The 22,667-nt window shown below is 40.5% G+C and overlaps 1 protein-coding gene across 1 annotated transcript in view; it reads left to right on the top strand.

Moving 5' to 3' along the window:
- TGFBR3 (transforming growth factor beta receptor 3) overlaps positions 1–22,667 on the top strand; it is a gene marked incomplete at its 5' end in the record, with an annotated part of 104,151 nt that overhangs the window by 45,806 nt on the left and 35,678 nt on the right. The window contains one exon of the mRNA XM_080623449.1: positions 11,582–11,719. Within this exon, the coding sequence (XP_080479575.1) occupies positions 11,582–11,719 (138 nt within the window). The remainder of the gene's footprint in view (positions 1–11,581; positions 11,720–22,667) is intronic.

Genomic DNA, 22,667 nt, shown 5'->3' with positions numbered 1-22,667 from the left:
GTGCAAGCAAATACTTGCATGACAGCCTCAGTAATGTCTTCTGGAGCATTTTGTCAGTTCTCATGGCTTTGATTCTGCAAGCATATACAAAATATACATATAAGTGACTAGGTAGGCCTGATTAAATAGAAGATTTGGTTCGTTGGGGGTTTGATGATTATGTTTATTTTCCCTTTTTTCCATGTAATCAGTATCATAAATTCATTCTTTAAACTATTCCCAGAATATTATTTTGTTTGTACAGGGAGTAGTGAAAGTTTCGATTGTTTTCTCAAGTTTCCAAATAGAAAAAAACTTGGAAAGAATGAAAACCTGCTGCAGAGGAGTAAGAAGACAATGTGTTGGTTACGGTTACTTTGAATGTTCTGAAAGCAGTTTCCGTTGTATTTAATTTCTAATACATTTGTGAGCGTCTGTATTACAGACACACAGTTGCACCAACTCCTACTCAGGGTGGTGGGTTACTGACTACTAGTAAAGTCAACAAAACTGTTCCCTTAATCTGGTGCTGCTGCCCAGTGTTTTAGTTTTTTATGACTCATGCACACACGCTGTTCTTTACTCTGGCTTGGGAAGCAAGAATTTAGTTTTACATGTCCAATAAAAACGTGAGCTCCACATTTTACACATCCCAATGTGACTGTGCCTCTCTAAAAGACACCTGTAGAATGGCGTTTCTTTTTTCCACTTATCTAGATCTATGTGTGATCTAGCTGCAAAACCTTAGAGGAACAAATTGTTTTGTATGTTTTTCAAATGGCATAACCCTTTGTCCTGCACTCGTTCCATCATCTCATGTTTGTTTGCAGTGTTTTCTTGCTTTGTGAAGCCTCATTGTCTCAGCCTCTTCCCCTTCCCCACCTGCAGCTTTTGAAACAAGTGAGAGAGGGTGTTCATCCCTTCAGGATTTACCCTGAGATTTGGATGATTCTGTATTCAGATTCCAGTTTTTCTGTGATGTTCTTATGACACCATGTGCTCTGTTACATCTGCATGTTGTTCTGCAGTTGAGAGAACTGTGAACTTGCTGTGTCTACTGGCAGAGAAGAGATAGTGCTAACGCTGAGTCTCTGGACCCACAGTTAGTATCATACTCTGATTAATGAGACCTTGTTGGGAGGCAGGATATACCACCACAGTATCAACACATTAATGCAGCTATGTAATTTCTGGTCGGATGGCTAGCACCTATCTAACCAGCTGAAAAATACAGGTGGTGGAATCCTGTGGAAACCTGGAAAAGCCTGTGTAGATTTGCTCAGAATGCCCCAAATGCATTTAAGGAAAATGGTCCTGGCAGCAGTTTGCCATCTGGCTTCTACCTGTCAGTTTAAGAAGCATTTCCTTTGGCATAGAAGCTGCTCTTTAGTATGTACCCATATATGCCTCAATTTAGTGGTTAAATCCTTCCCTCCCCACCTTTGTTTTTTCAAGGTGTTGGGCACTATGTTACACAACTATCTGGTAATAGTACAGGGATAAGAGAAAGGAAAAGGAGTATAAAATTAAACTTACATTGCAGCCCAGCTGATTGACCAAAGAAAAGCACAGATCTACAATATAGCTACACATAAGTGCAGAATTGTCTGGGGTAATGTTGGCTTTTCACATGAGTCTGCTGCCTTAATTGTTAAAGTAAAACTTAGTCTGATGTGATAGCATTTTGTGAATAGGCCACTTAAGAACAGTAGGGGAGGTGCTGTACTTGTGGCTTACAGGAATGGATCCTGTGACCTTAAACAAATATAAAGCCAACAAGAGATTTTCCCACAAGATGTATAAAAGGATGACTTTCCCCTTAGGATTCATTATATGGCATGTGAACAGTATTGACATCTAATGATTTATGCAAAGCTGAGTGAAACATCGTGGGTTTAGGTCTCAAGAGCTGGGAAGCTTGGCTGCTTTGTGGAAGGGCAGATGGCACAAATGGTTTCACTTAATCTTTGGGAGCCTGAGCATCTATTTTGGGTCACAAGAGGAATGTGTGAAGTGGCCCCAGCCTTGCTCTGGTGGGCACAGGCCTTCCATTGATGATCCCTGGGACTGTCACTGTGGGCAGTCCTGGTTGTGCAGGTGCCCACAGCAGGGATGGCCTGTGAAGATCAGATCTGGTTGTCAGAGCTGGGTGAGATACTTGTGCAGAGACTGTCTGCTTGCTTTGCTGCAGCCAGAAGGTTTTGAAAACCCTTGTTTTTCAAGAGAATTCTGGTTCTCCAAATGATATAATGCATGAGATAACACAGCAGAAGTAAAAAAGTGGATTGAAATATATAATACACAGGGAGAGACGGATCTTGTATTATTCAGGTAAACAAAACTCAAGTAGACAGTTTACACTGTGTATGATGTCTACGTAAAATTTATCACTAAACTCTTTGGGTTATACTTTTGAATCGTAGAATAATAGAATGAACCAGGTTGGAAAAGACCTTTAAGATCATCAAGTCCAACTGTTCCCCAGCACTGCCAAGGCCACCACTAACCCATATCGTTGAGGGCCTTTGTCTACACGGTTTGTGAATACTTCCAAGGATGGTGACTCCAGCCCTGCCCCGGGCAGCCTGTTCCAATGCCTGAGCACCCTCCTGGTGAAGAAATCATTCCTAATATCCAATCTGCATCTCGCCTGGTGCAGCTTGAGGCCATTTCCTCTTGTTCTGTTGCTTGTTATTTGGGAGATGGGACCAACCCCACCTCACTACCTCCTTTCAAACAGTTGTAGGGAGCGGTAAGGTCCCCCCGAGTCTTCTCTTCTCCAGTCTAAACCCTGCTCAGCCGTTAAGATCATTGTCACAGAAGTAGCACAGTCTAAATATGACTTGTGCTAATGCAGTTATTACCCTTTGAGTTCTAAATCTGCTGTCCTTATGTAAAGCCTCAAGTTTTTTCACTTTTCTTATTCTCTTACTGTGAAAGTAATACCACTTTCTAGTGCAAATTAGGACTTCAGTAACCATCCTGCCAGTTTGCCAAGTTATTTGTATTAGGAATAGCTTTGCTCTGAATATTTTGATTGCCTAGCTATTTGCATAAATGATTAGTGTCTAACATAACGTGCTCGCATTTGGCAGCTCTAGCTTAAAATAGCAACTTTGGAACGCTAGAAATTAACTGGCTACATTTTTATCTGAAGATAAATTATGTGACTTAGCCGTGGGCAGAAATGGTCCAATGTTTTCATGAAGTTAGAACTACTATTTTATAGCATTGTGTAAGAACTCCTACTTGTGTACGAACCGTCTGATGCTGTGTGAGCTGTGGTGCTTTCTGAATGGGCACTTCCATCACTGCATTTCCAGTTAAAACTTGCCAGCACAGTTGCCTACTCTTAAACTTTTGAGAAGAAAGTTGCTACCGGTGCAGTTGAACCATCAGTTATGAACCAGATGAAAATTGCGGCACTGCCAGGTACCGAGCAGTATGTTTAGTGCCATACAGCATGCCACTGTACTGTACTGTACTCATCTTGCACATAATGTATTTGACAGTGTTACAGCACTAGATTTTACTTGTAGTTGGGTTTTTCGGTCTGTCTGGAGCAACTGAATGACAAATCCATGTGAGGAGTCTATACCTAAATGTGCTGTAATATCATCCTGTTACACAAATCCTCAGCTTGGTCATTTAATATTTAGGGCTAGAAAGGTACCAGAATGTAGACTGAAGGGAGAACTACAGACAACATTTGAATATGCTGCAGGCTCTTAGTGTTTTGTTCTAATGGACTCTGTTTTATCAGGCTGTTGGACACAGCTACCATGTCAGTGGATAGGCAGGTCAGTTTTCAAGTTGGTTCTGAGGGTAAACTTTAGATCTTTGTTAAAGGTACTGAAGATAACGTGTGCCAAATATAGAGCTGATGTTGCATCCTCACTGAGGGTGAAGGGAGCTTTGCTTAGTTCTTCACTTGAACACACAAGCTGAGGCTGCATTTCTGCTCTGAGCCATTAATAATGCATCTTCGTTTTGAAGTGGCCTTCTGAGAGCATCATGTATACTTCAGAATAGTTTGTTGGTGGATCCTGGCACACACGTGGTGCAGGAGCGTGCAATGGGCTGTAGTTTATAGTTGGATAGTCCTTATCAACCTTTCTGTTCTGTCGCATAATTTTTGGAGCCCAGTTTTCCATTCTGGGTGGTGGTAGATCATAAACATCAGCAGATTTGCAGTAGTATGGGACCCCATCAGTCGTGACTTAATGCTTCGTTGGAATTATGCCAGGGATGAATCTTTCCTATGATTTTCAGAACTGAGGTATAACTGCTGTTTAGTCAATCTGATTCTCTTTGTGGAGTGTGGCTGAGAAGGTCCGGGCAATACCAGTCCATTTGCAACCATATATTTAGGATAAAATAAGCAAAGGGTTTATTTTAAAATGAGAGTGTTACATGAGCCTTGGAAATAAATCTTAGTCTTCCACACACCTGGTAGTTGCTACCAGGGACTTAGACCCCTTTCCTGAGGACTGAACTGTGCCTCATCCTGGCAGTAATGCAAAAAGAAAAGGCTTTCCCTCCCCACATGTGCTTCATGCATTGCAGCTCCTCTGCTTTCTCCCAAAGGGGCTGGTCCCCGCCCAGCAGCATCCTTTAGTGCTGGCCTGACAGAAAGATGGAAGCATGGTGCACCTTGCAGGGGCTGTGAGGGTGGCACAGCTTTGAGTTCTGCAAGAGAAAAAGTAACTGTGTGTGGATGTGAGTGCTTGTTTTTAATGGCATTGCAGTTTTCCTGGAGATATTTATTTCTGTGATGCTGTTCTGAAGATCTTCTGTCTCATTGCTGGGGTAAGTTTTAAAAATAAATAAGTCCTTGCCCTGTGCAAATGAGTGTGGCAGGTGTCTCGTGCTTAAAGGAACTGGCTTATACCGTAGTTTGATTTAAGAGTGCAAATATGTAACCCTTTACGCAAAAGTACCTTCAAGCAGTAACACCACGTGAACATATTTTGTGTTTCTTGGAAAAATCAGCAAACTTTCTCTCAGAAACTGTTGGCTCCCAAAAGCTGGACATTGCAATCTACTATAGCTGGCTCAGTGTCAAATCTGTAACACAATATTCAGTGAGCATAGCCAAAACACAAGGCAGGGGGAGGAGGGAAGTGTTCCACTTTGAATTCACAGTGCCTGCCTAAAGAATACACTTCTGCTTTCATCTTGTAAGAAAAACTGGCCTAGAGATCCTTCCTAAAGCAATTGATAAATGCTTTTATAAATCAGTGCAGTACCAGATCCCACCACAGGAAGTGGATTCATGGATTAATCCTTGACTGAATTCTTTTATAAGCAATGTATGGACATTATGTTCTTCATGTGGATTTCAGTAGAAATTCTAAACCTCTTATGTTGGATATTACACAGTGATGAGCTGTGAAGATAAGTTTCTTCATGTTAGTTTCTTTGACTGCTACAATACCAGAATAATTTGTCTTATAAATATTAACAAGAGAGTGAAAACACTTAATAGAGGGCAGTGACAGGTATAGATCTTCAAATTTCAGTTCTGTATTTTGCCTGCTTTGTACTGATTACCTTAATCTTTGCAGCTGAGCAGTGAGTTAAGAAGTCGCAAATCCCTCTTAAGTGCATCACTTTTAAGTCAGAAAATGTATTTATATGATCTGAGAGTTAAAATTCATTCTTCTCTATTAAAGAACAGCTGTCCTAGCCTGGGCAGTGTAATTCAATACAGCACAGCATATTTTGTGCACGTTTATTAGCACAAATTCGTAATGGCTGTTTTGGAAAATGTGCTATGAATTTCTCTAAAGCCCTTCACGCTGGAATAGTTAATTCAGCCTTACAAATCCTTGGCACTTGACTTTCATCTTTTCAGAGCAAAACACAGAGGCTGTGATTTGATGCCTTGAAGTCAGCAAAACAAAATGGTACTTTACCAGCAGCATTTACTTTGATCAGTTTTCACCATTTGTGCCCTTGCCTTTCACGTAGTACAAATTGCTTTACCAGAGGAATGGGGCAGGAGCCCGCAGTCTGTTTTTGTAGTTGGTTTCTGTGGTGATACTCAGCCTTCCATGAAACTGCGATCCCCGGGGATGGAGGAGCCTCAGCAGCCGCCTTAACTGTGCTGCTGCAAGATACCTTAAAAGAACTCTGTGGAGACTGTGCAGACAGCAGTGACCTGCATGGATACATGCAAACAGAGCTGACTTGATAGACATGGCACCTCTGAAATGTGCTATCTTTTAAAAGTCTTTATTTTTCTGCAGTTTTTATGACATACATTGAAAAATGCATTCTGTCAAAAATGGCAGAACTTCTCTGTGGTTCATGTCCTAGTCACAGTCCTATGCTTTGTGTTGGTGTGCTTTTTAAAAGTGAATTTGTAGGGTTTGTCATAAGGTTTTTTTAGAATAGCTCTAATCTTTACTTTTCACCTCTGACCAAGCTGTCATATTCCTCACAAGTTAGTAATGTGTTATGTGGAGGAGTGTGTGCCAAAGGAGGCTGCAAGGGCAGACGTGAGTCTGGAAGAGGAGCTTGCTCTGACAAACAGCTGCTGAAGCTGAGCCTTGTCGAGAGTACTGTTGCTGACACGCATGTCCAGAAGGTCTGGCTTAACTGTTGATTGCACAATGAAAATGCTGGCTATGCTCATCTATGGAAGTGAGGGATGTATTGGACTTATTGTCCCATTTGCAGCACTGTGCAGTTCTAGTGTCCTCAACATAAGAAGGACATGGAGCAAGTGCAGAGGAGATGTCATGAAGATGATCAGGGGGCTGGAGCACCTCCCGGAGGAAGACGGGCTGAGAAAATTGGGGCTGTTCAGCCTGGAGAAAAGAAAACTGCGTGGAGACCTCATAGCAGTCTTCCAGTATCTGAAGGGGGCCTACAAGGATGCTGAAGGGGGACTCTCCATTAGGGACTGTAACGATAAGACAAGGGGTGATGAGTTTAAACTTAAACAGTGGAAGTTCAGGTTAGATATAAGGAAGAAGCTTTTTACTGTGAGGGTGGTAAGGCTCTGGAACAGGTTGCCCAAAGAAGTGGTAAATGCCCTATCTCTGGCAGTGTTCAAGGCCAGGTTAGACAGGGCCTTGAGCAACATGGTCTAGTGTGAGGTGACCCTGCCTATGGGAGGGGGTTGAAACTGGATGATCTTAAGGTGCTTTCCAACCCAAACCATTCTATGATTCTGTGATTGTCCTGTGCCATTGTTATGCTGATATCTGCTTGGTTAAAGTGCTGGTCCTTAATATGTTTTAAAATCAACATGGGCAGATCAGTAGTAACTGCTTGTTACATGGACTAGGTGAGCTAAAAGTGCATTAGTTCATTTAATAGTTCTGGTTTAATTTTCTTTTGGTATTGTTTGACCAAACTGTCTAAGATGCAGAAGACTTTGAGACAGTATGTTGTTGACAGGTACAAAATGTGTATATTTTTATAAGCTTGTTTGAACCTGTAAGAATGGATGGAGAATATCCCTTTTTAGATACCTAATGTTAAAAAGGGGAAAAAAAGCTTACATGGGAGTTCCAGAAAAATAATGAATTTTACCACAGAGTTCATTGAGTTCAGAATTTCACACCATGTCTTCATATCCAGCTGTACAGCACTGAACACGACTGGTTTCTGATGGAGTTTCTGGGCAATGTTTCACTTAAGTATTTAATAATATGGATGCTGCCAGTGAAAATACAAAAGGAAAGGGAAAAATTCTACTTAGCTTTTCGGCTGTTAATTAGAAACATGTTGTTTGGTGGTTTGAAGTGATCCAGTACCTTTCTGTTAATTTGTGGAGTGTTTAGGCGGTGTTATGAACTGCCTAGACACTTGGGAAAGGATGTGCCTTGAAGAGCTCATAAGCTAAGGCGAAACACAAAGATGGCCATGGGAAGGGGAGAACACTCTGGGATTCAGCCAGTGTCTGGCTTAGCTGGAGCCACAGTGGGGGCACTCCAGCAGAAATGACATTTGGGTGAGATAACACTGCAGATCATCCACTGCAATGCTGTGGGTGGAGACAACCATGGCAGAAGCTAGCAAAACAGCAAGAGGATGGGAGCTTAACAGAGTGTGATAGTCCACTGACTGCTGTTACACAAGGTAAAATCCACATGGCTGGCAACTAGGTCATTGGCAAAATCCTAGTAACTCCCCACAGCAGTTTGCTGGAAAATCTTTCCAAGGGCCAGGAAAAAGTCTCCTGTAAGAGATACCACTGTTATGTATCAAAAAAATCACAAAAACAGGCAGGGATGGGACAAGCATAAATACGAGGCAGGGGAATAATTACACTGAGGAGTCTGCTAATTTTGTGTGACTTCTCAGTGGGAACAGTCGCGTTCAGACAGTGCTGCCCAGCTGCTCCTCTGAAGCAAAAATGAATGATGAAAAATACGATGACCAGGATGGTGCTGAGCCATTTTTGAGCAGCTCTGGAGGTTGTTTTTCTTCGCGTGTAAAACCAAGCTGGTGCTGAGGACCTCATTATTCTAAGAAGTGTAGTTGACAGGAAATATATATGCCAGGAAATACAGTGACAGAGGCTACTGCAGAAGCATGATCACGTTGACTATATTCTCTCTCAAGTTTAGGACTAGGAATCTGAATTGCACATTCTGTGGTTTGTTGCTGTCTCATTCATGAGCAAAGTTACATTTATTCTGAAAACTTTCACAGAAATACTTAATTTGCTAATGAAAAATTGATTTTTGTGTTCAAGACCTGTAGCTTTTCTTAAGCTTTTCTTAAGGATCAGTATGCACATTTCAGGCAGAAATGCAGGAAAATTCCGTTATGTGATATAACTTATCCTACAGTTCCAGCCAAAGGCATGGATAGATACATCACTACTTTTGAATATGGCTCAAACTTTGTTGATTATTTCCATGCATGTGTGGAAATAGTCATATATGTGCATAATATATGCATATTTAATTTCCGAAGTTTAAAGGAATAGCAGCTACAAAATCTGATGGTAGATCCAGTTGCAAAGAGTCTCTGATTTTCTCACTAAGATGGTGTGATTGCTCTTAATGCTCTCTCATGTGATCAAACCAACAGGCAGAAATCTTCCTGAAGTCTAAAACATCTGTCTTGTCTGATAGATGTTGGCTTTGAATAAACTTGTCTGAGACTAGTTGAAACAGAGGTACTTCTCCATTTCCTTATTACCCAAAGGACTTGGCCCAGCTGTTTCTGAGATGAAGTTTTCAGAGTGTGTCATATTTCTTGTATCACTTCTGGTTTTAATAAATACCAAAGGTTTTAAATAGCAGAAATGTTGAAGATTTCTAATAGGAGCTGCTTCTTTACATTGACTTGATGTTCTAATGAAAACACAACCAGGGTGCAAACCCAAACTGAGTTACGTGTGGGCCAGAGTGACAGGATTGTTACTGTTTTCCTACTCTTGGTTATTTACATAAACCTATATTACAGCTGATTTCCTCAATAGTTATATTAGCCTTTGCTACCTTTAGGATCAGTATCCTTTAGGAAACCCAGTTATCGTTGGGTGTGAAAATGGATGCATACGTTAAGAGTGCATGTGTTTAATATTTATTCCATTTAATGTAGTAGACTTTCTCTTTGAAACTTTAGAAAAGTTTAAGGTGGATGCACTTTATGCCATTTAGAGCTAAGAAAACCCTAATCAGAATAAAAATTGATCTCATATTTGCCACATCAGGACCGCAAAAGGTATAACTGGGCTGCTTTGGTCAGCTTAGATTACAGTATTTTTTCTGCTTTGTAAGAAAATGTAACCCCAGAACAAGGTAATAATATTTAATAGTTTAAACATCTTGTTACTAATTAGCTGTGATTACAGCTGAAAACCCACAAGAATTACTGAAAGCTTTTAATAGCCATGAATTTAATAGCAGTTCTAAACACCTTTTTCTTTGCACTTCCATCTCTCCATTTCTAGACAGAACAACAAATTGGAAGTCTTGTAAAACAAATAATGTTATCTTCTTTCTTATTATAGCCTGATACTGTAAAGCAGTTCTTATAGCTAAGGTCATGACTTTGGCATTTGAAGTCTTTGTCATCCTGTCAGCATTCAGAGTGCTGACACCCTGCAGTTACCTAAAATGAGGTATTTTATTCTTTTGAGGCAGAAAATGGAGAGAAATGTGGTCCCTGGAGTACATGGTAATCTGTGGTACTCCATGTTTTCTGTTGGAAATGCACAAATACAGCTTGGGCCAAGCAGTGAGGAAGGTGGCTCCTTTAGGGGGAAGGTGGTGGTGCCCAGCTTTCCTGCAGGCAGGACTAGTGCTGCCTGGACTGCTGGCTTTAAAGCAGTTTGGGTTTAGCACAAATACAGAATTATTCTTTTAATATGAGTTTTCCAACAAGTTTTAATAAGGATAACGTATAGGGATGTCCTCAGTGCCCCCAGGGGTGTACTTATGGGATTAGACACCTGTTTCACTACTTAGGAAACTAACTGATGCCTACAGCTATGTAGGAATAATGCAATGAACTCTTAGCACTGTCCCTGTCTCAGATTTCCTTTCAAATTCTCTAGCAGGAGACAAAATGAATTCTGAATTACCTGTGTGCTCATTCGTGCATGCCACCACTCAAATTGGTGGCTGTGTTTGTTCCCTCTACACTTTTCCTAGGAAGAACTGTGATTGTCCCACCTGCCTTCCACTGTTGTGAGACATCAGCTTGCCTGCTCAGTCTGTGTGATAGATCATCTCCCCATTGCGCACTAAAGCCTTTTTCCTGTAAATCAGGATGAGCTATAAAGCCAAATGCTGACTGCTTAAAATCATAGATACTGCAAAGCCACTATAATATCAGTTAGTAGTTGTTTTAAGCTGAACACTGGCAGGCTTTTCTGTCCTGTGTTTGGTTAGGGTTTTGCCCCAGATTGTGTCCTTTCTAGAAGGACAGCATTGGGACAGAAGGAGCCAGGCAGGAGAGACTTCCAGCAACTGCAGACTGGTTGCTTACAAGTCACCTCTAACAGGTTGCCTCTCTTCTACGATGTCCGCTTTCCTAGGATCGTTTTCCACATGTATTTGTTTAGTCCCTGAAGACAGGCATTTTCTTTCCCTGTATGTTAGGTTTTTTTATTGCAATTCCTTCCACAAATCAGTGCAGTGCTTGCTTTGTGTTTCTGGATGTGTCCCTCCTGTTTTTTGTTTGTTTAGTTTCATTTGTTTTGCAGGTTAGATTTATGCCCTAATAGCATCAGCAGATGAGGTTTGTACTCTTAGCCAGCTTTGTAGGCTACCATCTAGAAACCAGAAATCAGAGTTTGCTTTGCCATTCTTTTTATCTCCTTGTTCTCCAAGTCTCAGCTTAGTGGTTTGACCTTTTGCATAAGCTATTTTTCATCAGCATTTGCCAAGGTTTTCTTAAACACTTTAGCAGCACTTCGCAAGCATACAGCACAAACGTTAACTGTTTCATTCTTTGTATTATCTGTGCTCTGCTGACTGATTTTTGGGGGAAGTAGATTAGTCTATAATCTTGAGTCAAGAGGTCTGAATGCTGAAAGCTATAATATGTATAAAAAAGACCTTTCAAATTTCACTTTGGTTTTGAAACTTGCATGGAGGTATTCATATATTTATGTGTTCCTCTGTAGGTCACGTTACATTTGAATCCAATTTCATCAGTGCATATTCACCAGAAGCCTTTGGTGTTTCTTCTCAACTCTCCTTTGCCTCTGGTCTGGAAACTGAAAACAGAAAGATTGGCACCTGGAATCCGAAGAGTTTTCTTTGTAAGTACACACAGACCTCTGGCCTGCTCTGTATCATAGCTACTGTCGCACAAGACTTGGTTAATGGCATTCATTTGGAAAGTTTTCAAACATACATTAAAAAAACCCCAAGGTAAGAGGAGGTCAGGTTTCACTGTGGGGCTCTGGGGAACAGTTAGGTGCTAGGGCAAAGCAGTTTGGGAAAAGTAACCAATTCCTTGTTAGGTGAATTCAAGGTAAAGAAGGCAAACCTGCCTCTTCAGGATGTGCATATTGTGCGGTTAGCAGCTGCTCCAATTCAGAAAGCTGTGAGGTTATAATAGGTTACCAGTCCTGATTAGAACTTTAATAGTACCATAATGCAAACAGTATTAAAGCAATGGGAAATACTGTGGGTGGACGCTAGTTGTGTGGTCTGTGACCAAAACAAAAATGTGTGTGCATTGAGCTCAATATGTACAATTATGGTTTACTCCTCTAATGGAGGTTTTTTTGACTGAGCTAAGCCCAGAGTGAAGTAATTTTTATTTCTCAGAAAGACTGGAGCACTGCTTATAATGTAGGATCCAAATATTACCTAGTATTTGTAAATCATGTCCTTACAGTTTGCCAGGACATTCAAGTTTGCTATTTGTAGTGAAACAGACAATTTGTTTGGATGAAATGTTTAATGCGTGACATCATGTCTAATCATGAGTTGTCTTTATCAAAGTTGCAGCTTTTACTATATTCAATTCTAATTGCAGAACTAACCTTGATTATTTTTAGCTATATCCTTATAGGGTTTAATTTTGCTCTTCCAGCACAGATGACAGTGGTAGGTAAGACTGTTTCTGCAGTACCAGATAGGAACTTGATGGTGTCACTTTTGCATCAACAGCAGGGGAAGATGGACAGTACTGCAGCATTAGTGCACTGGAAAGGGACAATGCTCTCTCAGTTGACCTGCACTTAATGACACCGTTAAGTGCACCAGGAGTCCTATCGCTTGCTGGACACCTAAAGCTTTCTGGGTTTGTTTTATTTTTTCCTGTCATCAGGGTACATAAGTAGAAGTATACTTGGTATTTTGAACTCCAAAGGTTCCATCCTGGTTTTGGTACAGTGTGTTACTGATTGGTGCTAAGAACATTTGCTTTTTTGTCTTCTAAGGTATTCATAATCTTAGTTTTTTCATTACTGTGTTAGAGACTCTTGACTGTTACCTTCTTGTTGACTGACCATTCCTGCTATATGTTCTTAATGCAACCAGTACAGTTCAGGTCTGCTTAGAAAATGACTGAGGAACGAGATGATGAACAGCAATATTGTAAGAGTCCTCATTCCTGTTCTGGCCATAAGAAACAGCACTTTTCATCAGTTAATCAAGTCTTGGATCTACTTCCAATTTAGATCTCCTCCTACAATTACTACCTCATCACTCCATATCAGCTAGTTTGTTCAGCTGCCTCTTCCCCTCTCTCCTCCTCCTCCTCTTCTTCTTCTTCCTCATACTCCTTCTCCAGGATTTCCCTCTCCCCTCACCTTGCCTGTGGGAGCAAAGAAGTGCTCTGCTGAAAGCCATCATCCATTTCTGCTCAGGAGACTGTGCTGGTGTTCAGGCTGCTATCATGCTGGGCTTGCTTGGTTTGGCTCAGCAGGGCTTCAGCAGACTGCATTAGGGCATAGGAACAATAGGAATGTGCCTAAGGCCTTGTCTGCCCAAACTGTACCATTAGCTAACTGTTTGCTTCAGAAAACTGTTTCAAGCTCTCCTGGTTACAAAAACAGGCTTGGAAATGTGAGCAGCAGCACTCATGATTTGTGCCAGACAAGAAGTTGTCTGACCTCAGGAACTGCCACAGTGGTCTAAACCTGATGCTGCAGGAAAGAGTGTGCTGTCTCTCAGGTGTGGCAGCAGTAGCTGGTAGATGCTACAGGTTCGGTTCTTTAATGGGAATCCAGTAACTCCTCTGAGTACTCCAGCCTCTTAGGCTCTGCTGGTCATAGGAAGGGCTGAAAGTCATAGTACTTCATCCATCCTCCCAGCACATGCCTATGGTGGTAGGATAGCACTGCTTCCCACATAAACTGTGCAGATACGAACAGGGAGCTCACCTTTCCATTGCAAGGAGTGAACTGGCTCTCAATGTTGACCCATCCCTAATCGTGTTTAAACAACTGAACAACAATTTTGTCCGTAACAATTTTATCCATAACAATTCTGGATCTTTTCAAGTGCTATATGATTCTATGTATTCTCCTTCCACTGTGTTAAGGTTTCTATTCTTTTCTGTAAAGAGCTTGAACAAAAAATGCCAGGGTACTGGTCCACCATTACCTCTCCCAGTTTAGTCCCTCACCCCCTCTCACCCCAGAACTGAATTCTCTGTATGCTCTCTTAGCTGCAAGCATAAGCTAACTTCTGTCTGTTATCAGGAGCCCATCAGCTTTCCTGCTTTTCAGGTACAAATTTCTCAGTAGCTAGTGTGGTTGGGATGATAGACCGTAAGGTTACAGGTGAACAACTTCAACTGTGGTCGTCACCCATGGGTTTACCACAGTTCCACTCTACACACAGGGACAAATGCATTGTTTTCCCAAAAGTTTTTTTCAAGAAAAGAGCACAGAAAGCATGGGAAATGCTGAGGAAGTCCTAGCAGCACCTGTGGGTGAGTGCAGTATGCCAAAAAGAAATGAAGGGGCTGTAGTTTTGCAGCCTTGGTGTGTAAATAACAGCTCCAAGGGCTGCAGAGCACAGAGCTTGCTGCCTTGGCCCTAGTTTGAAAACACTTGGCTTATCCTTGTACTTCTGCAGCTCTGTCTTGCTCTTTCTCCTTAAATGTATAGTCAAGCCAGAGAGCAGAGTGTTTTGAATCAGAAAAGATTTCAAATTTAAAAACCTTTTTTAATGCCCACGAATTCTATGCTCAGAACAGAAATCTGTGTCACACATACCATAGGAATGTCATAACTATTGTGTCTGTCTCTATGGAAGCCTTGGGCAGAATAATCATTGACTTTCCAGCTTCTCTTTCAGACTTTGCATACAATACATTCATTCACAATTTTATTAATATACTGTATGTAAAGTATGAATTGCACCAGTTCATTGATTGATCCCTAGTTAGAAAGGTAAGAGGTTTGAATGGCAACTTCTGGGATTTACTGCTGACAAAGACGACACCCCTAGAGCCAGGTCAGGGTTTGCTGTTAAAGAGTCATGTAACCATTAGTGAAGTCCTAGCTGGTTATTTATTTTTATTGCTAGCTACTATTTTTTTTCCCTGTAAAGCATCATAATAAAGTTCTTAAACTGTTACAGGGAGGTGTGTTTTGAATAAATTAATACATAAAAAATACATGTTAATTGCGTTAGAAGATCCAAGGTTATTTCTACCAAAGAAGATAACTTCAGGATACGAGCAGATAATGGACTGGAGCACTCTGTTACGTGCTGTTAGTACCACTATATAGGCGGAGAAACTAGGGCATACTGAGCTTAAATGATGTTTATATTGGAGCAGAGGGTAGAGTTAGGGCTCTGTGTTCTCTGTGTCCTCATTAGGAAGATGGTCTGCTGCCTCTGCTCTTTGAATTCATTGTTTGAGTTTCCACTAAAGCTTTATTTAAAGGAAAGGATGAAAAGATTTAAAGCTTGTGTCAGCACATATTCTAAAGACCAGGAAAATACAGTACTACTGAGTTGGGCTGGAGTTTAACTTCTTATCATACGGTTCAAGCTTGGATTTTTGCCTTGATTCTGGTCCTCCATTAGGCAGAAGTTTAAAATGAAGGGGGCGAAAATACAGCCTTTGGGCATATAGTTGTAGCGTAGAGGGAAGCACAAAATACCTCCTTGATAAATGCTTCTCAGTACAAAAAAATACGAATTTGGTGTATAAACGTGGTTTTGCACTTATATTCATCATGTGATGCACATAGCTTAACTCAGCACAGTGGTTTGGCACATGCTTTATCTTTATGGACACAGCTCACAGTTTCATTTTCACAAAATGTCTATTGGTACCTAAACCTCAGAGTATAACAAACTGTCATTCAAATTAAAGCCTATTGCCTTATTGTATTGTCATCTTGCTTCTCAGGGTCCTTTCCCTATCTGTAAACCAGAAAAAATGCTAGTGAATGGTCTTAAGTATTGGCATCTTGTTAAAAACCTGATTTAAATTTCTATATGTGTGTCAGAGAAAAGTGGATGTGTAGTGAGTATGCAGTGTGATGTTAATACATTTGGCATAGACAGGGTTATTTTCAGACTCTGCATGAGTTATATACATCTTGATGGGTTAAGTAGGTGGTGCTGGGAAAATTATTGTGATTTTAGTAAAGTCAGTCTCATTGTGTTAAAAATAAATATACCTAAAGTATTATGGCGTTTCAGTACAAAAATACCTGAAATGGGTTAGTGCATGAACTCCACCTGACCTAAGTATTGAAAATCACGTTTGCTTACTGGTATATAGAGTCATATTAGTCTGGGTGGATATTTTTTATGTATCTCAAAAATTCAACAGTTTTGGACTCTGCATTTTCTATTGAGGTGTTCCTGGCCTGGACTGTTGGTCTTCTTGTCACTCAGAAGAGCAGTGCATGAATGGAAAGATCTGACCAGTTCAGCAAGGGGGAAACACTTAATACTGTGCTAAATATATATATTTATATTTTTTTATATATATATTTTGCTCAGCTGGAAATAAATGCCAAAATTATAACCTAAAAGGGGAGCAGGAGAGGAAGTTAATGGGTGTTTAGATTGCAACAGGTTGCAGTTTTATGTAAGCGAGGTAACACCTGTAGAAAATGCTTTTACCTGTGACCTTTTTGCAGGTCAGTCTTGCAGAAAAACCTTACCAGACATGTCGCACCACCACACTTTGAAGTTTTCATATAACAAAATAATTTCCTCCCTTTCCATCAAGTCGTTATTTCTCTCCTTCCTTAAAGCAATTTTTTGTGAACATGTCCTGGCAGAAAACCAGCAGTTTGATGTAGCTACCCAGAAAGAGGGTTTTATAGGTGCTGCTCAGCTAGTGATATTTTTTAGTTTTAATTTAGATTTGGTAGCCTTCTCTATTGCTTTTCTAACCTAGGAATGTCTTTACTGGGCAAGTGAAAGTAGTGAGAATTAAGTTAGTGAGAATTAAGGAGCCAATCCTTCGGGATTTCCTGACAGAAATCAGTGTTAGAATAAATCTCAAATCCTCTTCAACGTATGTGATTTTATATAATATTTGATTCAAGATGTGGTGCTTCAGCTGTTTCTCTGAGTTAGTTTTTCAGATGATTGAATGAGTAAGTTATGCAAGCAAATAACGTTACTTATAAGAACCCCTTTAACAGGAATGAATGTGTGTATTAAGTTAGTAAAATGGAAGAAGCAATAGCATTAATGATAACTACAAAACCAGATCACATGCTCTTGGCTTGAGATGTGAAAAGAAAAAAGCTTTAAAGAAGAGTAAGTGATAGAATTAAGAGTTTAATTATTAGTCATTTCTGTATTTATAGGAAGAAAAAGGCCATGGTCTTACTACTTCAGCCAATAGCTGGTTTATTCTTTTGACTTTGTGAAAATATGGTTCACATATTTTGGGTCCCTGCCACCAAACCACAGGCTGTTCTATGGTTTGCACTAGATTTTGGATGATTGACAAAACTCACTGAAAAACAAGTGCTATTTGTTTTCCTGTGCCTAGTATTTAACGGGAAATCAGGAGGCTAAATTTCCAATCACTGGTTAAACAGACCCAGATGTGAACATAGCGCTCTGCTAGGAGAAGAGTGAGGAAGGATAGGAAATGCATGACTAGTGATAAATTTGGTATAAAAAGTGACCTTTCACTATTCTAAGTAAAAGGAGGAGATTTTCAGTGTTGTGTAACAGTGTGAAGAGGAATTTAAAAGGACGTTTACATTTCTGTAGAAACCTGGGTCTGGTTTTTTTTTTTTTTAGATCTTCATCCGCCTCCTACTCAGGAGCTGGAAGTAATCCTGTAGTTGCCCTTTTTCACTTGGCAGAGTTGATATTCCCTGTCACCCTCCCCCCACCATTTGCTTGCCTTTTCAAAGAGTGTGAAAATAACATGAAGTGTCTAATTAAAAGCAATGTTTAATAAACAGTAACTCTTACAATGCTTTTCACAATAGTCAGTTTCCTCGGAGACTTTGTCTCCTGGCCTGGTTCACCGCCCTGCAAGATCCTGCTTCTCTGAAGTCTATATAACTGGTTTACTCCCCAAAATGTCGGGGGGACGTCAGGCTATGTATGGTGGTTGTTCTTGGCAGTAGAGTGGAAGGATTTTGTCAGAAGTAAGGATGGCAGAACATGACAGGGTGGTAAATCCATGTTTGAAAGTGATGCATTGCTTGCATTCAGTAAAAGGAGTTTGAGTACAGTAACCCTAGTGAGGCATCTTTAAATATCTGGTTTTCTTCTTTTGGTTGGTTGGGGTTTTTTTGTGGTTTTTTTCTACTTTTATTTTTATTCAAAGCTTGCTTCAGGAAGGCGTTCCAGAAGAGAGTGATATTTCTGGCTTAGGAAGCAAGATACCCAGTACAGGAAGCAAATAGGCAGTGTATGGTAAGAAATGTCTATATGTGGTATGTGATGTCCCAAAATAGGGAAATTTTATGATGCTTTGGTGTCCTCTGCTTTCACTGGAAGCACTTCAGCTTGGACAGAAATATTGCAAAAATACCAACTTGCCAGTAAATTTCAGAAGAAGGAAGGCACAGGTCTGTGTGCTTTAAATTTTCCTTTCTTGTGGCTTTCAAGTCCTGTACTTTCTGGAGCCTGCTTTGTTAAGAGTATCACCTAGTTCGTACCAGATCTTTTCCTGTCCCAGGTGATTCAAACCATCTTTCAAAACTCAGGCTTTATTGCTTGGTGTTTCTTTCAGCTTCAGGAGTGGGCTGTCTTCATGGGTCACCACTCCAACCAAAACTTTGTGTTAGGAGTGTGGATGGACCACATCTTGGATCTTTTGCTGGTCTTTCTCATTGCTGCCACTGACTAATCCTGAGTGCTCCCTCTCACAGTCCCTCTAGGAGCTCAGGCCCATCACTTTCAGAGTAAGGGAGGCTGATAGATAGGAAGACTTCGGTTTTAAGTTAAACCAGGCCGCAAAAGTGAGGAAAGAAACAGCATTCAGGCATTTAGTAGAGATGTGTTTGCAGACCCATCGTGCAGGAGGCTGAAGGGCCTAAAACAGGTGTCTGTGATGGTCTTCTCTGTATGGTCACAGCTCCTTCCCTTCTCTGCTTGTTTCAGTAAACAGGGGTTTTAGCTAGTGGAAGTTCACAGAGGCAGGCAGCAGATTCTGGCAGGCTATTGGTGTTAGTGACGTGGAGATAATAAATCACAACAGGTTGTGTTACTGAGTCATCAGTTCCACTGGAAAATATAGCTGCAGTTGCATAGATACGCTTTTATTCTCCCCTTCTTTTCTTCCACTACATTGAATCTAACTTGAAACAATCCCTGCAAAGGCTTCTGCTACAGTATTTTGTTAGATCAAATGAGTGTTACATTGAGTCCATGAAGATGTTGTTAGACTAATGTGAGATGAGAGGACAATTAGCTGTGTGCAATTAATAAACCCCTGCTGAGCCCTAAACTTTGGGAACAGATTTCCCTTTTACATGAACTTGTTTTCTTTTTTGTTTCCTTTGTATCATTCTAATAACTGTTCCATGGGGGTTTTGAATGTTGCACTTGTTTTGGCACAGTTTCAGCTTTGTTTGAAAATCCCAGGATCTTCTTTCTAGGTACATAAAGACGTACAAGAGTCTGATCCCAGAAGGTTCTGCTTTCATCCTAAGGAAGTGTTGAGCAACCTTAATTCCTAACAACATCTTTTGTAGTTGAGCATCTCCTAGAAGTAGAATTAAGATCTAAAATATAACTAAGATAATGCTGCTGCTTTTATGTGTTTGCTTTCGAAAACTGGAAGTAGAATTTCATTATGACTGTATGTGGTCTCGAGAACACTAAACTCAAAATTAAAAGCTTTACTGCTGCATGAAAGCATCACACCTCTGTGGCTGGTAAGGACCATGCAAAGCTGATAGATGATTCACAACTGTTACATGTCATTTCAAAAGCAGCATGTTTCTTAGTCACTTACCAAAGAGAATTGTTCTCTTGGTGATTACTGACTGTTGAGTGTAGGTTTATGAACATAAACGGATATATTTTTGAGTTCCCAAATACCTGGTATTTCTCCATCCATGACTTTACTTTTCCTCTGTAAGGGGACCAAAACACATCAAAGTACATTAACAGAAACCACCAGCTGAGTCTGAAGCCCATGTTGGCCGCTGTGCAAGTTGGTTCGAATTTTAGAGTTTCATTCTGATCAGACTTACTCCTCTCCAACACGTTTTGCCACAGGTCTGATACTGTATAGCTCAGATAAAACTACAAAGGGTTTTCTGCGGCTTTTCTTCTGCTGGTGTATTTGCTTCTGTCTTGGCTTTATGGGTGGCTTTGTTGGTCCCTTGTGCTGGAGGGGCCTTGTTAGGTAGTCGTGTAGCTGTTGCTGTAAGGGGAGGGATTGGTTCATTCTGTGTAGCCATGGGCACATAACTTTGTATAATGAGTTATCTCCCAAAGGTGCCTACCTCTGTTTCAAGGCTAAATGATAAACTTGCTTCCTACTTCTTCCTACTTGGGAGTTCTGAATTATAGCTATATTAAATACTTAAAATGTCATAAAACAAAGTAAATATCCCACTTGGATCAGGCTCAAAGAAAACAAAAAAGCAATAAACATTTAAAAGGAGAGAAGGAAATAGGTAAAATAGGAAACAGAAGACGCTGTTTTGAGTGTGTGCAGTGTTCACCTTAACCACTCTATGTATTTGAGACAATTCAGGGGTGATTCTGAGAGTTCTTTCTGGGGAGTAGTAACTTACGCCGTTTGGCACATCTGCCAGGTGGCTGATGTCCTGAGCTACCACAGCAGCCTGGCAAGGTCAGGTTTTGTAAGACTGGAAATTTTTCTTAAGGGACATACAAAGTTGTCTGAGTTTTGTATTTTCTCCCAGCATGAGGGATGTATGTTTCCTTGCTTCTGTACAGTGCAAAGGAAATCAGAGTCCTTATTTTCCCTGATGGTCAGCAGAGCAGCAGCGTGTGTAATTAAAATAGGTTCCTAAACATGTTCTGCTCTTTGATAGAATGCTCAGGTTTTGGTAGCATATTTTCAGAATCATGTACTTGATCCTCACTTCTTCTGGGTGCAGAAGTGCCCTTGGAACTGTGGCCCTTGCTGTGATTTGTGGCCATAACCATCTTTTTGTCTTGCAGATTGATTTTTCCAAGTCAGGCTTGGAAGTTTCCTCATTTAGCCTCAGAAGTGTTGTGAGGCATGTAGCTGAACTTGGCAGCAGAGGATGTTTCTAATGCAGTCACTTGTGATGTCCTCAGAACAACAGGAAGAAATAGACCTGGGGCACATTTTTCCATTCTGCAACCTCAGAAAGTAACCACTGGGGATGAAGTGAGGAGATAAAAGCGTACGTGGCAGCAGTTCCTTAATCATACGGTCAGCTGTGTAATGGGTGCTCAGATAAATATCCTTGATATACTCCCAAATACTTAAAGCATTCTTTGGTTTTAATGCTCTGGCTTATCCTAAGTACGTTAGGGAAAGTTGCTTTTGGTTTGTTCTGAAGAGTAAGTAGTTAACGTTCAAGGCAGGTGTTGAAACAGTGATGGCTGCCTTTTTTGGAAGAGGCTCTTGAATTCATTCCAGAAAAAATAACGTGCTTGGCTCACTTAACCTTGCCTTAGGTCCGTGTAGTAAAAATCCCAACACTGGCAGGCACAGCAGTTCAGTCCTTTCTAAAACCTGGTAGTGGAACCAGCATTTCAAATAGACTTGAGCATGTGGTTAGAAAAATAAATGATGATAAGCTTCATGTTTGTTTAAAGATATTTACTGTATGATCATGTAGGGAGGATGCTTGTGCCAGACTTTTTAGTCACTCTGCTTTCTGTCTGTCCATTCTTCCCTAGTAGGGCTCAGTGCTCTGGGGGTTCATTGATAAGATCTATCTCTGAGGAAGACATTTGTCATGCCACAGAATGATGCAGAAGGTTTTCAAGTTTAGTTAGGAATAAATGGAAAGCCAAGTGTGTTCTCAGGAAGAGAGCTGTCGTATTAGCAAACATTTAAATATCTCAAATGAAAAATACAATGAAAATGCATTATCGCAGGCTAATGCTTGGGGGTTTTTTTCCAATATTTAGGAGGGATAATATTTTCTCTTAGACTTTCCTCAGATGTTTTAAATCCTTAAGCCCTGCAGTTCTTAAGCACTGTTAGGCCAGAGCTCCAAAAAGATATTCCACACGCCTCAGATTTAAAAGACAGCATTGCTAAGAGGTGGTGCTCTTGTGTGTGATCCCTGCATACCTGCCTTGTGCTATGTCACCTGCGAGACTATGAACGCTATAAACCTTCATGTGCTAGGAGCATTGTAGAGGTACCCCGTAAAATCAATCCATGGTGTGGCTGCTTTCAAGTGATGAAAGTGTCAAGTGAATGCTACTTGATAACTAGATTTTAAAGATAACTATTGTTCTCTTTTCCTAGTGTTATAAATTTGGGGACAGTGGATTTATTCTAATGGCAGAGTTTGCTTTCTTATTTGACGAGTATTGAGAGTATTGGAAGAATATGGTGTATTCTGCATTATGCTGAATAAAGACTTTTCATTTCAAGGAAATGTTTTATGGTAGTCATGTGCAAAACAACAAATGAGGAAGATCATTCAGAATTGAAACAGATGTTAAACTTTGAAAACTCTTCTGGCAAAAGGATTTCTAAGCTGGTTTTTTGTCACAAGCCTGGTCAAATTGAGTTACATGGGCCTCCTCTTAGAGGCAAGTATGTGATATGTAAGTGCTAGTGTAATAGCTGGAAGCACAGGGAGGAGTTTTGAAATTCTTTCCATGTGCCAA

The sequence above is a fragment of the Psittacula echo genome, assembly GCF_963264785.1.
Source record: "Psittacula echo genome assembly, chromosome: 7".
Taxonomy (NCBI): Eukaryota; Metazoa; Chordata; class Aves; order Psittaciformes; family Psittacidae; genus Psittacula; species Psittacula echo.
Note: the sequence above shows the minus strand (reverse complement) of the source record. Positions and strands in the feature narration are given on the sequence as shown.